Source organism: Parasteatoda tepidariorum, chromosome 11, assembly GCF_982258835.1.
Source record: "Parasteatoda tepidariorum strain Cologne lab strain chromosome 11, Ptep-v5.0, whole genome shotgun sequence".
Classification (NCBI taxonomy): Eukaryota; Metazoa; Arthropoda; class Arachnida; order Araneae; family Theridiidae; genus Parasteatoda; species Parasteatoda tepidariorum.
Genome location: NC_141765.1, coordinates 86,524,838 through 86,542,323, shown reverse-complemented (window position 1 = coordinate 86,542,323; position 17,486 = coordinate 86,524,838). Strand labels below are relative to the sequence as shown.

Sequence of the window (17,486 nt, the reverse complement as noted above, 5' to 3'; positions counted from 1 at the left end):
ATCTTCATTCTTTAAAAAACCATTATAAATATGCCTTTTTGAATTTAACGATTCTGTATGCAATATTTTTTTGAAATCTGACATTTTGGCATTTAGCATTCTTGTATTGAAAATTTTTTTCTCTATGTTTTGGGGTGAATGTGTCGTAGTGATATTATATTTCAGCGTATTTGTTAATTTAATTTACTTTCACCTAAAAGATTTAAGTAATGTGCCTCTATATTTAATTTGAATAAGATTTTAACCCTTTATATTTTAACCAAGTACTTCTAACAAACATTTCTCTCCTGTTATAATCTAAGCTTTTCTTTTTTGACTAATATTTATAATTTAAGCTTTTCCTTTTTGGCTAATATTTATAATTTAAGCTTTTCCTTTTTGGCTAATATTTTTCTTTAAAATTCAAAATTAGTCTGCCATCCCAAATCCTGAATAGTTAATGCCTTGCCATTTAGATATTTCCATGTTCATTTTCTAGCAACATTCAAAAATTTTTTTTTCAAGCTTTAAAAATAATTTGTTTTATGTTAGATTTAGATTTGAGATACATCTCTCTGCTTTCGCCTCCTTTCAAAAATAAAGCAGAAGGCCAAGCTGTTATTTCCTTATAAATTTATACTTAAATAAAATTGGATATTGTTATTTCATAAATTATTGTAGTTTTTGATCGGGGAACCTTTATTACAGCACAAACTTATAACTATACATTATTTCATTTTGCTGAGATAGTGCACTGGCTGTGAAGGGACAGTTTTAAGTAGGTCATAAAATTTCAGTTCTAAAGATACTAGTCCGACTGAAATCTTTACCCATGGCGGGTAAAGATATTTTACATTCATAAAAAATATAAATGATTATTAAAATCTTAACAGAGTAGTTACAGACCATGTCAACCGTCATCTATGAAAAGGTACCCCAGCGCACTGTGGCGAGACCTATATGCTGGTATCACTATAAATTCGGTACTAAAGCTAATAAATGCATTCCTCCTTGCAATTACGCTCAAAATTCGGAAAACTAATTGGACCCTCTGTTCATGCGACGGCAGATATAGGTCCTAGTCAAAGTCGCCTATTTGTATACGACAGGCTCACCAACCGCCAGTTTCTTATAGACACTGGGGCTTCTGTTTCAGTTATTCCAAAAACACATATGCAGAAAAATTTGATTTCTAATAAATCTTTTGATATTTATGCTGCTAATGGTTCGAAAATTGCAGTTTACGGTCAGACAACATGTACTTTAGATTTCGGAATTTCCAGGCGATTTCAATGGAAATTTCTTGTTCGCTGACGTTACTCAACCAATTTTAGGAGCGGATTTTCTTACCCATTTTAAATTGCTGGTTGATTTAAAAAATAAAAAATTGATTGATTCCTTAACTTACGCTGGTATTAAAGGGGAAACATTTCCTACTTTCTCTTTGGGTTTAACAACTATTGCAGAAGATGCTGTTTATCGAAAATTATTATTGCAGTACCCTCGCATATGTACGAATAACTTAACTTTCAACACTTCAACTCATGATGTTCAGCATCATATTCAAACCACGGGTCCTCCGGTGTTTGCAAAAGCTAGACGTTTGCCACCGGATAAACTTGCAGCCGCTAAAAAAGAATTTGATTATATGTTAAAAACCGGTTTATGCAGGCCTTCAAGTAGCCCATGGGCAAGTCCTATTCATATGGTGCCGAAGTCAAACGGCACTTGGAGAATATGCGGTGATTACAGACGGCTAAATTCTATTACAATACCAGACAGATACCCTCTCTCCCACATTCATGATTTCGCTTATAGCCTAAATGACTCAAAAATTTATTCAAAGTTAGATTTTGTTCGAGCGTATCATCAGATCCCTGTCGCGGAAGCAGACATTGAAAAAACAGCTGTTATAATCCCTTTTGGCTTATTCGAATTCACTAAAATGATGTTTGGGCTCTGCAATGCAGGACAAACTTTCCAACGCTTCATGCATGTCGTTTTAAGGGGATTAGAATTTTGTTTCGTATACCTTGATGCCGTTTTAATTGCTTCCAAAACTTTAGAAGAACACTTAACTCACTTAAATACAGTTTTTAAACGTTTTGATGAATACGGAATTGTTTTGAATACCGAAAAATGTGTGTTTGGAAAATCAAAGTTAAAATTTTTTGGTTTTGAAGTGTCTCCCGATGGAATTGCTCCTTCACCTAGTAAAGTGTCCGCAATTACCGATTTTCCCCAACCTAAAACTGTATCGGAATTACGTAGATTTTTAGCAATGTTCAATTTTTACCATAGATTTATAGATCACGTCCGGGTCACCAATGTGGGGAGAGTAGTTATCGACCATGTCAACCGTCATCTATGAAAAGGTACCCCGACATAGAGTCGAGTTAACATGTCTTATATACTAGTGAATTGTATTGTAATTTTGTAGTGGTAGATACGCTACAGTATAGTATAAAAAACTATTTACTAATCAAAACCGTAAAAATGTGTAGAAACTTAAAAATCAAGTTTATTTGTTGCAAATATGGCTGTTTTAAGATTTCAGTGTTTCTAAAATTAATGGTGAAAGGTGGGCGGGTCAGCATTTTTTCTTCTAAATAGAAGAAATGCCTTTGCTAGATTTTGAAGCATTTTCACACACTGCTTCGCTGAAACTAATCAGCCTTAAATGGGGAGCTGGCAAGTTGAAGATTTGCCCTTTGTTTAAAGATGTTTAGTTTTTTTTAAAATTTTTTTATTATTTTTTTAATTGTGCTGTATCTTTTCTTTCTTTCTTCCTTCCTTTTAGTAATTCTCCTTTTGATACTTCTAAGTGCAAACATTTTTACAAACATTATGGAACTTTCAGCTTTTTATTTGGATTTTATTTAATGTTCATCATGGAAGCATAAAAAAAAACGTTAAACAATATTTTGCTAATTATTTTCCTTTAATTTAAAGATAGTTGAAGTAAATTTAGAATAATTTTCTAGCGAAAACTGTTTGAGAATATCTATGTCTTTCTTGCAAGATTTTTTATCTCATTTCATTTTAAGGTTTATTTCTCTAAAGTTTTTTGCTAAATTTTTTATTGTAATTTTTTTGATTATGTCAATTGTAGGTTAGCAGCAAAGATGAAGATTTTTTGGATCTCTCTGTTGATGTTAATCAGAACACTTCCATTACTCATTGTCTTCGTGGTTTTAGTAATACAGAAACTTTATGCAGTGAACACAAATATTATTGTGAAAATTGTTGTAGCAAACAAGAAGCTCAAAAAAGGTAAGATATTGAAATCAAATGTAAATTTCATCATTAAGGCAACAAAATTCATGCCACCTTTTTTCAGAAATAGCAACTAAAAAATTTTTTTCTCCAAAAATTGTACATTTATATAAATTTTTGATTTTAATGCAGTTTTTATTTTAAAAAACATTGAAACAATTATTTTTATTTGCCTTCCATTTTGAAAATTAGTGAAATGCATTTTTTATGGCCACATTTTTAGAGTTATTTTTAATATACATAGCAATTTTTTTACATGTATTTATTCAGATTTATTCTTTACAATAGACAGGGTAGGTATGATACATAAAAATAAAATAAACAATTTTCATCATGCACAGAAGTGGTAATAAATAAGTGGAAGTACAAAAAAGTGCTGTACAAAGTGGGATTAAAGAGTAAAGGAATTTGATGAGTTGATTACTTCGTGAAAATAGCAGAGCAGTGTTTCTAGTTTTCTTGATATTTCTGATTAAATTTCCTGATCAACAATATTTTGTTCTAATTTGTAATTTTTTGTTCTGGTATTCCTGATTTTTATGTGCATTCGAACAGCCCATTTTTAATATGTAGAAGCATGAATTTTGAAATTTTTGATTTGACGATCTATTTATTTATTTAATGCTAGTAAAAATCACAAAATTTGATAATTCGAACTTAGGGATTGTTCACCAATTATCTGCATAATACAGGTGTATATCTTTACCTGCAGGATTCATTATTTCAAACTTTTTGAGAATTCAGTCATTTTATTAAAAAAAACTCTATCAGTAATTTTATCAAATTTCTTTGGTAATTCCTGAGTCGTGCACTTATTTGTTACTTTCTGCAAACTTGTTATTTTTACAATTTTCTTATTTATGAATCAGATCATGTATCCTAATGTAGATTTCTTTTTTTATGATTAAATATATTTTGAGATGAATTAAAAGAACTATTATTTTTCCTTTTCCCCCCTGAACACTCAGTAGTACAGTAATATAAACAGTAATATTTTGTTGTAATAGATAATTTTATTCTGTTTTAATTTTAGTTAAGTGTAGTCTTATGTATAAATCTTTCATATTTATGTCATAAATACTTAAGCTTTTTGTTTTTGATCATTGTTATGATAATTATAAATATTTTGCTTTTCAGAATGCGAGTTAAAAAATTACCCATGATTTTGGCTTTACATTTAAAACGATTTAAATATATGGAGCAGCAAAATCGGCATACAAAACTGTCCTATCGTGTAGTGTTTCCTTTGGAGTTGCGTCTTTTCAATACTGTAAGTATTTGTTTTCTTAAAGCTTTGATTCAGTTTTTTTTCAAATTGTGTTAATATGTTTTCCTTGTAAATATTGTGAAATGATGAATATTGTGATCTGAAAAAACTTAAAATAAAAGTTTTATTTTTTTTTAATTTTCAATATTACAAAATAAGATTCTAAGAATATTTAATGTCCCGTAGTGGACTGATCACCGAAGTCAGCCATCACTGGCTGCGGTCAGTGTGAGGGTAGGGGACCACTTGGATCAGTCTGCATAGGGACCGAGGGTACGCGGTATTGGTCCTCGTTAAACTGTTCTACCGTAAAGTGCTCGACTTCGCGTGCAGGTCGTCGGGCTATCGAAGCGGGGATGCCATCCCCTCTGCAGAGGATCAAAATTGTGATGACATGTCTTCGGATCATCCTCAGGGATGTTTCCCAGACCGTCGCCAATAGCCCATTGTGCAGCTCTAGTGCGACGTAAATGAACAACAACAACAACAACCGCAAGAATATTTAATTTAATAATATTATTAACTAAACTTTTTTTATCATATTTTTTACTTTTAAGATATAATTTTAACAGTAGATTTCTTGAATAAAGAGTAACTTTTCTTCTAATTTTAAATTATTTTTCACTTGGAAACTTTATATTTTAAAATTATTATGCATTTAATTATAAATGACGAATAATTTCTATAATTTGTTTCCTCTTTTGTGTAAATAAAATTAATATAAATATACTTACCCTTATATAGACTCACAAATATTAATAAAATTGTCCGTATGATTTTTTATAATTAGAGTCATTTTGCTTTCCAAAACCAACTAGCCCCAAAACAATTCTAGTTAAGAAATAGTTTATTCTATCTAATCAAAGAATGAAACTAATTTACCTAACATAAAAGACAAAAGTAAGTCAGTAACATTTAAAATAATAAATTAAAATAGAAAAGCGTCTAAAGCAGTTAAATCCAAATTTGTTTTATTTTAATTTATGAAGTCAGAAAAACAATTCTACCAGAAAGCAAAAATTATGAAAATTTAAAGATATGTGTGTTAGCAGGACAGCACTTCTTCTGGGGACACACTGTGTGTTGACAGGCAGTGTGTCACCTGATTAAGTGCTAACACACATACCTTTAAATTTTTATAATTTTTGTTTTCTGGTAGAATTATTTTTCTGACTTTATAAATTAGTTAATTCTATGTAACTATTATAAAATTTTTTAATGTGCAGCTTATTTGTTAATTATTTCTGAATTTCTTCTCCAGTCAGATGATGCTTACAATCCAGACAGACTATATGATTTAGTGGCTGTTGTTATTCACTGTGGGAGTGGTCCAAATAGAGGACATTACATTTCTATTGTGAAAAGTCATGGACTTTGGCTCTTGTTTGATGATGATATTGTAGATGTAAGTATCCTTTTTCATATTATTACTTTTCAACTTGAGTTGATTGTTACACATTATATTAAATCAAATTTATATTAAAAATAAAATTTTGGAAAAAAAATTTAATACTATGTGTATTAGGGATGCATAGCTGCTAACTCTACCGGATTTTCCAGTTACCTACTGGATTTTACCAGTCTTTTTCCTGGTCTAAGTAGTTTTTGTACTTTTTTAAAAGAAAGCTCTAAATGATATAGGGATTTACACAAATTCTATTTAGTACTATTCAACAAGTTTTAATTAAAGTATCAGTATTTTTAGGGGAACATCCCTCATAAAAGTATGTTTACTTTCCTTTACCATCACATTTAGGTGTAAGGACGATTATTTTATTGCAGTGTTCCCCAACCCCCGGTCCACGGACCGGCACCGGTCCGTGGATCAAATGGTACCGGGCCGCCAAATAATTGAAATTGAATTTAAATTCCTGGGTTTATACCCCAAATTAAAAATACCTGTGTTCCATTAAAATTTTATTAATTTAAAAAAAGTGGCCCCCGAAGGTAGTGACATAAATTTCTTAATATTTGTAATGTATCATTGTCTCCGATTACCCCCAGATGGAACCGTCTCATTGTGAAGAAACGAGCTCAGGGTTAACATTGATTTAACGTTCTAGTAAGTTAAAATGTTAAATCACTTTATACTTATTTTTTGGTATATCAGTATTTTATTTTGAAGGCATGTTTAAATACAATTAAATTGATTTAATAATACAAAATAATCTAAAATATAAACAATCAACGCCCCCCCCCCCATCGGGCCGCAGTTAAATTATCAAACGATGACAGGTCCGCGGTGATAAAAAGGTTGGGGAACACTGTTTTATTGTATTCAATCAAAGTATGAAATTGATTTAAGCAATTATTAAGAAAAAAAAACTTTGAGAAAAAAACTTACAAATAATAAGTCAAAATGGAAAAGCTCTAAAAGCAGTTAAAACCAAATTTGTCTTATGTAAACAATTTAAATAAAAAGTTAGAAACCAAAAACAAGCAAAAACAATTTTCTGAAGATTTGCATGTTAGCAAAAACAGCACTTCATCAGGTCTTCATCATGTCTGCTATCACACTGGAGCCTTCTGTAGTCAGTGGATAAACCAAAAACTGACTATGCCCTGAGGACCCATAATGGAAAAACTAAATAAGAAAAATGAATAAAAAATTCAAATATTGAAGTAAATTTGATAAAAATTCAACGATACAAAAAAAAGTCAAAAGTAAAATATAAATGGCCAGATCTGAGAAAATAAAATATAAATGGCCAGATCTTTAAAAATTTACTGCTGACCCCTTTCAAAAACCTTAAAATAGAGAGTAAAAACTTTCAATAATTAAAAAATCCAATAAAGTGCGACCATTTAAATTCTTCAGGAACAAAAAATCCTAAATTTCTTCGCATAGGCCTATTTATGCAGGCTTCAACATCGGCCAAATAAGTTGAATTTCTTTAATATATATTGAATTAAATTATTATTACAATAATTAAAAAAAATTACAGTACAGAACCCGTTATCCGGAAATCAGAAAACCGGAAAACCAAAAAACCGGAACGAAATCCGATAAATTTTCCCGCCATTTTTTAAAAAAAACTTTTTTTTCCTCATAAGATTTTAGGATTTTCCTTTCTTTCTTGAAAGATGTTCACCTTACCATTATTTTGGAAATAATCATTAGTGTATTACTTCATCGTTTTTTCTTCTTTTTAAGATTATTTCCCAAGAAAAAATTTTTTTTTAGTTGGGTTTAACAATAAAAAAACGACTTTTTGTAGCGATTCAGAAAACCGGAGAAATCAGTTATCCGGAATAGCGATGGTCCCGATCGTTCCGGATAATTGGTTCCCTACTGTATTATTCTCTAAGGTAATTTTGAAATTCTTAATAGCTGAAAGAAAATCTGTTTTATTATTACAAATAAATTAAAACCAAGGAATTTGACCAATCAAAATATTCTTAAAAATGTTAAAGTATAAGATGGATTTAAAATGTGTTAAACTAATATCATTAAACTTAAATTTTCTTCTTTTATCATATCAAAGAAGAGAATTTAAGTTTAGTGTATTAGTTTCAATGTGTGCATGTTTTTTTTTTTTTATTTTAAATTTGATCGTATTTTTTTTTTTTTTATCCAGACAAGTTTTGAATTTTTTTTTTTTAAAGTTTCAAGTAATTTTGTTAGATTGTCTAAGTATCCTTTTCTTTTAGAAAATTGACGCCTCTGCGATTGAAGACTTTTATGGGCTTACATCTGATACACAGAAAACATCTGAATCTGGTTATATTCTCTTTTATCAATCCAAAGAATGAACAAGGTTTCTAAAATTGTTTTCTTCATATTTCAGTGCATTAATAATTTATTATGATCAATATATCAAATTAGTTTTAAGCCCCAAGTGTTAGCGATTTTGAAAATTTGACTATATTTTCATTTGGGAAATTATTTTCCTTTGTAGTAAGCTGAATTGTCTTAACAGGCAATATTTCTTTGATGTCATTGGTTGCAAAGTTGATTTAGATTTACTTTCTAATCTTGACATCGAGTGTTTTGTGAGTTTTTGTTTCTATGAAACATTTAATTTAATATAAATAGTAAAGAAAAAAAATATTCTTATCTGTTTATTTTTTTTTTTAAATTCGTAATCATAAATATATATTTTAGTAATATTATTTGATCATATTGCTTTTAATTTTAGAGTGCAATAATCTGAGAATTATATGTTCTTATGCTTGAATCAATTTTTGTCATAAGATAGTGTATTTTATTTGCTTGTTATTAATAAATCAAATGCTTAAAGAATTTTGAAATTTTTATGGTGAATAGAATGGTGAATTTTTTAAGAAATTTAAAAAAAATCATTCTAATATTTAAGCAATTCTTTAATCGGCAGACCTAATTATAGTATACATTACTCATATGGCATTGTTCAATTTAAAAATTTTTTTAGTCTGAAAATTTTTTTTTTTTTTTTTAATGTTTGAATTTGAGAAACATAAAAAATATTGAGTTTCTAGTAACATTTTGTTGTGAATTCGTATAATTTTTTGTTAATGTCTTCCATCTAATCAATGAAACTTTTTCTTTAATTTTTCTAATTGTTTTAATTGGTTGTAGAGTTGTATTATTTTAATGTGTTCTATTCCACCGGTGTAAATCTGTGTATCTAATATAAGTGCATAATTATGTATGTATAAAAACCAAAACAAAATATGTATAGATAATGTCATTTTTGTACACTGTTGTAGATTTAAAGTTTTATTGTAAATAATTTTAAAACATATTTCAGTTTTCGACTTAGAATTTATTTTAATATTAAAAACAAATATTTTACTTCTGAAATAAGTGTGAAATATATTGTAAAATTTTAATTAAAAATAATATTTAGATTATCATAATAAATTCAGTTCAGATAGAATGTACATTGAGTTTCTATAAAATTATCTGTACTTTATAAATTAATTCCTTCTCTGTGAAAAAAATTGTAATGTACTGTTGTTTTATTAAAATATATACTGATTTCAAAATCTAATTCTCTGTAAATTTTTATATTTTATTTAAGTTATTAAATCAGTTTTAGAAATATAAGGTGGCAAAATTGATCAATCATAACTTTGATTATATGGTTGGCTCATTTTATAATAACAAATAAATAAAGCATCTGATTTTAGAAGAAAAAGAATTATGGACAGAAAGTCAAATAGATTTTATTAAATATTAGTTTATAAAGATAATGTCCTACTTTGGTACTAGTAAATTCTGACTTGGTCTGTAAAAGTTGACCTAGTTGCTTACATTAATATTTTGTTTATTAAACATTTTAATTATATGTTAACAATTCTAGTCATATTAATATTGCTTAATTTCTAAGTAATAAATTAGAGGTTGTGTTATAAACAAATTAAAAGTTAACTTTTTTGTTAAAAATGTATTCAAAATCTTTGCAAATACAACTATTTTTTAAATAGCAATTTTAAACATTTACAGCATATATTATCAATCTATTCTAAAATTTCTTAATTGCTTTAGGTGGGTATTAGATTTTAGTAGGCTGACCCTGTAAATATATATGCTGTAATTACCAATGTTCATGTTTGCCAAATTCTAATTTCTAAAGAGAAAGTTCAATCCTGAAAAGCAAGCCTGTCTCAGCCCTAATACTTTCCATTGATTTGCTGAAATTAAACTTTTTATGTCTGTAACATTTTTAAAAATATTTATACATTTAATTTTTAGTTTGAAAAAACTTCATTATTTTCATTGTAAGGGAAAACATTTAGACATAGTATGCAATTTAGAATGAATTAATGCAAAGTAAATTTTTGACATGATATTTAATATTTGCTGCTATCAGCAAATTACTATATAGTTATAAGAATTATTTATTTCAGTTATCAAATATATCATTATAAAGGAAAAATATATACATTCACTGTATCTTCAACATGAAAATTTATCAAACATCATAATTGTAAGTTATGTTGTTCTGGCAGTGTGCAATTGCTATTCTTTTTTCATGATTTTATTGACCTTATGCGAGAGAAGATTTGGATCTCGAATGGCTGTTATCTATTCAAACACAGATCTTATAGATAATAGCGGTAACTTCTGTAGCCAAAGTGCTTTTAATAGTTTCTCAAAAATGGAGTTTTCAGCCAAACCTTTCATTTGTCATTACTAGTCAGAGGAGCTCTTGTCATCAAGATTAAGTTCGGTCAAGACCTTTTTTAACCCAGCTTCAACATCTGTTACAATATACAAAATTTTTTAATACATTGTATTTTTCATCTGCTGGTGGGTTTCACAAAACATCTATGACGAAATCTAAGACATTTTCATGTAATGAGGCAACGAGTCTGTTTTACTTAGTTAAATCATGAGTAATATTACCATTAGCTAACTGTGCTTCAAGTTATAAAAACCACAGTTTAGGTTTATGTCGCTAAAAAATTAATGCTTTTCCAGTTACTTTGTTTATTTCTTAATTCCCATTATCTTGAGTTGATGAATTCAAATTATCATTTGAACTTTTCTTTATGTTTTATGTAAAGTCAACTCAGATAATAATGGTTATATTTAAATGAGCAAACCTTTTTCTTCGAAATAAAACTTTCACAATGTTGAAATGATGTCGCTCGGTCACCATGTGTATGGCACTTAGACTTCCTACAGTTTGCGGTTTACGATGAATTAATACAAGCAAATTAATGACACAATAATATTTAACATTTAAAACTATCTGCAAGTTAATATATAGTTATAAGAATAATTAATTTCAGTTATAAAATACATCATTAATGAGGAAAAATATATATATTTACTATATCTTCAATGCCAAAATCTTTTGAACATAATTTTAAATAAAGTTATGTTGTCCTAGCAACGTGTAGTTTCCATTCATCAGAAAAATAAAACATTAATGAACAGGATTCTATTGACCTTGTACTCCACAACATATTGAAGGTATCTTTTTAAATTAAGTAAAAATTTTTTTTATCAAATGACAAAATTTTATCTTAAATATATATATGAATACAATGTATCTCATAAATGTGTAACTTTTTAAACAGTTAAACAAAAGATAAAAAAATGAAAGCTTTTAAAATACCATTATTGTTTAGAGGGTAGCTTTAACATTTCAACTGTTAGGACCTTATTAGCCTGACAGATCAGTAAGGATGCACTAGCTTAAGAGATACAACTTAGCTCTCTAGGTTGGGCTCACCCAAAACTTTCAATATGATACACTTTTAAAAGACAATTTATTAATAAAAACATTTAAAAAAGAATTCAAACAGTTATATTTTATTAGTTAAATGAAATGTTAAGTTTATCGAGGGAAAAAATGCGAAGATATTTTAAATAACTTAAGAGGATGCTGCACCAAGAAAAGAAATTCTACCTTGCAAAATCGGTCTAAACTCGGACACTCTGCACTTTTTTCTTGTGACATGTTATGCAGTTCAAGGAAAATTGAACAATGTAACTATAGCATTAGTTTCAAAAAATGATTCTCCGTCAGGGTTTGCAGCCCTTAATTTTAAATGTGTTTTTTTTTAGTTTCGTAGTAAGACATCCAGAAAAAATATTCTGTATATTGGTCTAAGTAGATTATAAATGTTAATAGTTACGAGATGCAAGGTAATAGTGATTGACTTATACCTCATAATTTTTTCGTTTCAAATAAGAATGCAAAGAAATAGATTAATTTTTATATATGTGATTGCTGTTTCAAAATTATTAATTGAAAATCTCAGTTTCAATAACCTGCAGCAAAGCTGCTAAGTAATATATGAAAAAATATTAATTATAAAAATTAAAAAATTCTCAGAAAAATGTAATTTTAAAATTGTAAGTAAATTATAAAGTACTAATATAAAATAATAGAAAGAAAGACAAAAAAAATAAAAAGAAAGACATCCAAAAATATTAAATAATGAAGAAATTTTCAAAGAAAAATAAACATTCTGTTATGATGCATCTTTTTCAATTTTACATTACACCATCACATATACGTTCATCACAAGACCACGATATCACGTATGAAATTAATCTTACTGACTTCAGTTGCCTAAGATCACACAGATGTTATCTCTATTACTCTATCTTGTGTTAGTATGAATACATACTCTTTAGTATGAGCAATATCAGAGCATGTAGGCCTGAGGAAACTCTTTCTCCTTTCCCCAGTCCTGAAGAGGTTAATAATGATTTGCAATTTTAAAAATTTATTTTAGGTTTATTAAGTAATTGTAATTTTTCAATGTATTAAAATTCATTTTAAATTTATTAAGTATTAAGATGAGCTAGAATAGAAAAAAATTGCATGCAAACATTCATTACAGCATAGTAATTTACAACGAAGGTGAAAATGTATTTATATCTGGTGGCATGTCATTGTGTAAGAAATTTTTTTTGTGATTAAGCATAAAGCTTCACAGTTGGGAAAATTCGCTAGTATGAAAATTATGTATAAAATCTGTCGACTCTGTTGAATTAAAATTTTTTGAGAAAAAAAAATATTCTGAGAAATAGTGAAAATATGAAAGTTGAAAAAATAAATTATGAATCATATATCAGTTGACACTATTCCTCTGAGTGTACACATGGTACTAAATGTCTGTAAAAATTTGCAAATGTGGGAGTGAAACATGACTATTTAATTTTATTGTCACTGTCAAAAAGTATCTTTTTTGAATGAACATGTAATGCTAGATAATTTTGGAGATTTGAAAATAAGTAATTTAAATGAATACTTAAATCTAATGACTGCATAATAATAATAATAATTTTTTTGAGAATAATACTGTACAGTAGGGAAAATTAGCCAATGTGAAAATAAAATATTTGTATTTTAATATTTTGACAGTGAGAAAAAAATTAAAATTTTTTTAGAAAATACACATAATGCCAAACAGCAGTAAAAATTTATAAATATGAAAATAAAATAAATTTTTTTTTCTTTTCAAATAATAAACATAATACTGAACAGTTGTGATAATTAGCAATAACAGAAAATGAAACATGAATATTTAAACTGTCACCCCATGAGTGAACCATCTTTTAAGAACATACATGATGCTAAGCAATTATAAAATTTTTCCAATTGGAAAATAAGGTATAAATTTTTATTTCGGTGGCATTGTGAAAGATGTTCTTTGATTTAATTAACATATTAGAAAACAATACATATTTGAATGAACATAACATCAATTTTATAAGAATGATACATTACATTTCAACTCAACTGCTGCAAAATTTAAAGAGAAACAATTTCAAAACAAATATTTCGTAAAAAAAGTAAGTGACTTAAAGCACAAATAATGTCATATAAACAAACATACAATCTTTTTTGTGTACTGTAATGAAGCCTCATTTTCAGGGTCCAAATACAGAATATTTGAAATTTATTGTTGTGCGTTCTTCACATTTGAGTTTTATTCTAAAACAGCAGAGGTAATTTTATTTGAAGAATGATTTTAATTGAAGATATGAAAAGTTAATTTAAAATCTACAGTTTTCTGTGCATATTTTTCAAAAAAGAAATTGGTTTTAAGGTATTGAGATAAAATTCTAAATAAGAGAAATTAATAAAAGGGGTATATTACATATGGCAAATAAAACAGGATAAAACAATTTATGGTTGTATGGAAGTTAAAAAAAAAATGCTCAGACATAGACGCATTACATTAAAAGTTGATTAATTTATATGCGGTGGGCACTGGAAACAATGCATATCTACTAATCGTTATATTTACTAATCATTATATTTTGAAAATAGTAACATTAATTTTCTCACTTTTGATCATATTCACATGCTTACAAACAATGTTTTCAGCAAAATCTACTGAAACCTAATGTTCATGATATGGGTATGGGACCTTAACTTTAAATTTTTTAATTAGTTATAATTACCTTAAAAGATCTCATAGATAAGAAAAACAAATTTTTTTTTGATGATGTAGACAACAATGTAATGATGAATAAGAATCATTGCATTATAATTACTAATTAAAAAAAAAGGTACTAATATAGCCAAAAAAAAAAAAGAACTTTCGCTTTGAATTTATAAGTAGAACTTAAAGCAAGTTTTGAACAAATTTATACAAAAATCACAAACTATTATATCGTGTTCCTGGTGATAAAAATGAAAAAAAAAATTGAAAACTGACAAAACACAACTACAATTTGTTTCAAAGTATGTAAATACAATTATCAGCAGTAAAGTGTATGCAAATTGATACTAATTTCCTAAAGAGTTCCACGTTGGGACTTCTCTTGTTGCAGATTAGAAGACAAATGACTTATATTAGGTTGTAAGATGCTAGTTTAAGCAGAACTGTTAATGTTTTTTTGCTAGTTATTTATTGTTAGCTTGTTTTTTACAGTTATCGTTTTTTTGGCATTAAATTGTTAATTTTTTTTGTTAATTGTTTATTATTTTGTTTGTTTTTGTGAATTTTAATTTAATTGTTAATATCAGGGTTGCCGCAGGCTACTAAAATGCAACTATTTGCTACTATTTTCGGGCTTAGGCAACTATGGCGACTTTTTCTGCCTGAAAAGGCTAAAAGAGCAACGATTCTCAGGAATAGGCGATTATTAGGAGACTTTTTTTACTCTTGGCGAAGTTTTTCCGCAAAAATGAACGTTACTTTTCAGAACGTTAATAAAAGAAAGCAAACTTTTATACAATAATTTGTGTCCAAAGAGCCAAAAATTTTAATTTCCATTGGATTTAATAAAGTACTTGTTATATGTTCTCTTTGAGAGGCAGTTATGTTATTTTTAATTGTTTTTTCCTTCTATTATCATTCATATTTTATTGTAATTCGACTTTTAATTAGTATTTTCTAACATGTATACCTTTTATATTTGTACAAAACTTTTTTTTAATTGGAGCTTGGTTAGGACTGGGCGATAAATCGATGTATCGCGAAATATCGATTAAACGCATATATCAGTAGGCCAATGTAGTGACTTTCGTTGTAAACGATGAATCAGAAATCTGATTTAAGCCGCCGGAATTAGATTACAATCGCGGTTTAACGATTTAATATGCAAGGATCCTTGACTAGGCTAACGCTGTTTCCGCACTAATGAAGACGATTTTGATTTCGTCTAGCTACAGAGATGCAGATAGCATTTTGCTATTAAGATGTTATTTTTGTAATGTTGAATGACGAAGTGCGAATTGAATCAGAACTCCCAGTTTCGTACCAGGATCAGCGTTGTAATATGTAGAACGCAATGCATAGTTTCTTTATGTCCATTTTTATCTTTGGGATTATGCGTTTTTTGAAGATTATTTTCAATGAGACTTAAGTCATTTTGCGATCGTTGTGCATTTTATTTCGTCGTAAATAATTGTGGAGGAAATAATTTCGTCGGAATAATAATTTCTTGTAAATTATTTTCAGTGAGACTTTAGCAGCGATCGTTTCGTTCTGCATTATTTCATACCATTTTTTTTTCTGTCTGGGTTTAACGATTCTTGTCAATTATTTTTAGTAGACCTACTGTTACTTTGCGATTGCTGCACAATCGCTGTTATCTTAAATTTTCGTTCTGAACTCAATAGATCAAATCATTGATTTTTTTCAGTTATTGTTTTTTTTTATTTTAAGTGATGCAATTTAATAGGGGTATTTTGTATTTAGCTTTGTTATAAAAAATTGTTTTTTTTTTAAATTTATTAAATGTAGTTAAATATAATAATTTGATTGTTTTTCAACCAATAAATGCTCAGTCGTTTTTAATTATAAAAAAATTAAAACAAAGCTTACCTTTATTTAATTTGCTTTTATTTTTGAGAAAATGAAAACAGAGCTTTAAAAAAATTTGGCTATTAGTTAAAACAATATTTTTTTTTTAATTAAATGAAAAGTCTAGTAATGTTTTGACGTTTTTATTAATTTAACATTAGTACTTAAAGCATTTTTTTTAAAATTTTTATTAAAATTCTTTCAATACTTGTTTGTTTTATAATTTGTTCGATAGTCAGTATCATTTTTAAACATATAAATCTTTAGTCGATTTTATTTTCAAAAATGAAAATAATAATAAATAAGTAAAAATATTTTTACTTTTATTAAGTGTACAGAATTTGCCCATTTTATTACCATACTATACTACTTTTATTATTTTAAATAAGTAAATCAAAAAGGGTCTAATGATGTTTCAAAAGCATGTTTTTTTCTTCTACAAATAATTAAAATTTTTTTTTTTCTAAAGTGAACATTTCTTTGGTTTTTTTTTTCTTCTTTTAATTTCTAATGCATGTATGTAAAATAATTTGTTACAGTATTATTATTTTTAAACCAATAAATCTTAAATCATTTTTAATTTAAGAAAAATGAAATAAAGCTTGGGTTTGCTTTTACATTGACTTCTTTATTAATTTAATTGAAAAAATTAAGCAATGATATTGATGTCATAGTAGAATATGTTTAGAATTAATATTTTCTTTTGGACTAGATTTATTCCTTTTTATTTATTTTTGATTGATTTGAAGATTTCCCATACGTAATATTTGAACATATGCTAAATTGCGATATATCACTATATCGTTATGTCTAACTGACGATGTATCACGATTTAAAATTTCAGACATCACCCAGTCCTAATAATAGTATTTGACAATTAAGCTATAATTTTTGTTATTTGGCTACTATTTTTGATAAATTTTTGTTTCTGTTGAGGCAACTGTTTTCATAGATTTAGGCAACTATTTTCATGCTTGAGGCTACTAAAAGCAACTATTTTTGTTCATTTTTTACTGTGGCAACCCTGAATATGCTTCATAGTGAACTTTGTGATCGGTGGCGTGCCCAGAATATTGTGTCGCGTGCCATTGGTTCGCCATCCCTGTCGTAGGCGATTAAGGCACTGGGGGTTCGATTGTTCTTGTTTCCAGTGGCACCATCTATGGCCAAGAATACGACTTCTGTCACACATAGGGTGGACTCATTCATACATCCATTCATTCATCCACAGATCGTAATTTTGACTTGAACCAGAGAA

At 27.8% G+C, this 17,486-nt stretch overlaps 1 protein-coding gene across 2 annotated transcripts in view; it reads left to right on the top strand.

The window, feature by feature from the left end:
* Usp12-46 (Ubiquitin-specific protease 12/46) overlaps positions 1-9,495 on the top strand; it is a 34,329-nt gene extending 24,834 nt beyond the window's left edge. For both annotated transcript variants that reach the window (XM_087154982.1, XM_087154983.1), the window contains exons 6-9: positions 3,092-3,252; positions 4,393-4,525; positions 5,784-5,927; positions 8,174-9,495. In XM_087154982.1, coding sequence (XP_087011108.1) covers positions 3,092-3,252; positions 4,393-4,525; positions 5,784-5,927; positions 8,174-8,275 — 540 coding nt within the window. In that variant the 3' untranslated portion in view covers positions 8,276-9,495. The remainder of the gene's footprint in view (positions 1-3,091; positions 3,253-4,392; positions 4,526-5,783; positions 5,928-8,173) is intronic.
* Positions 9,496-17,486: the final 7,991 nt, after the last annotated feature.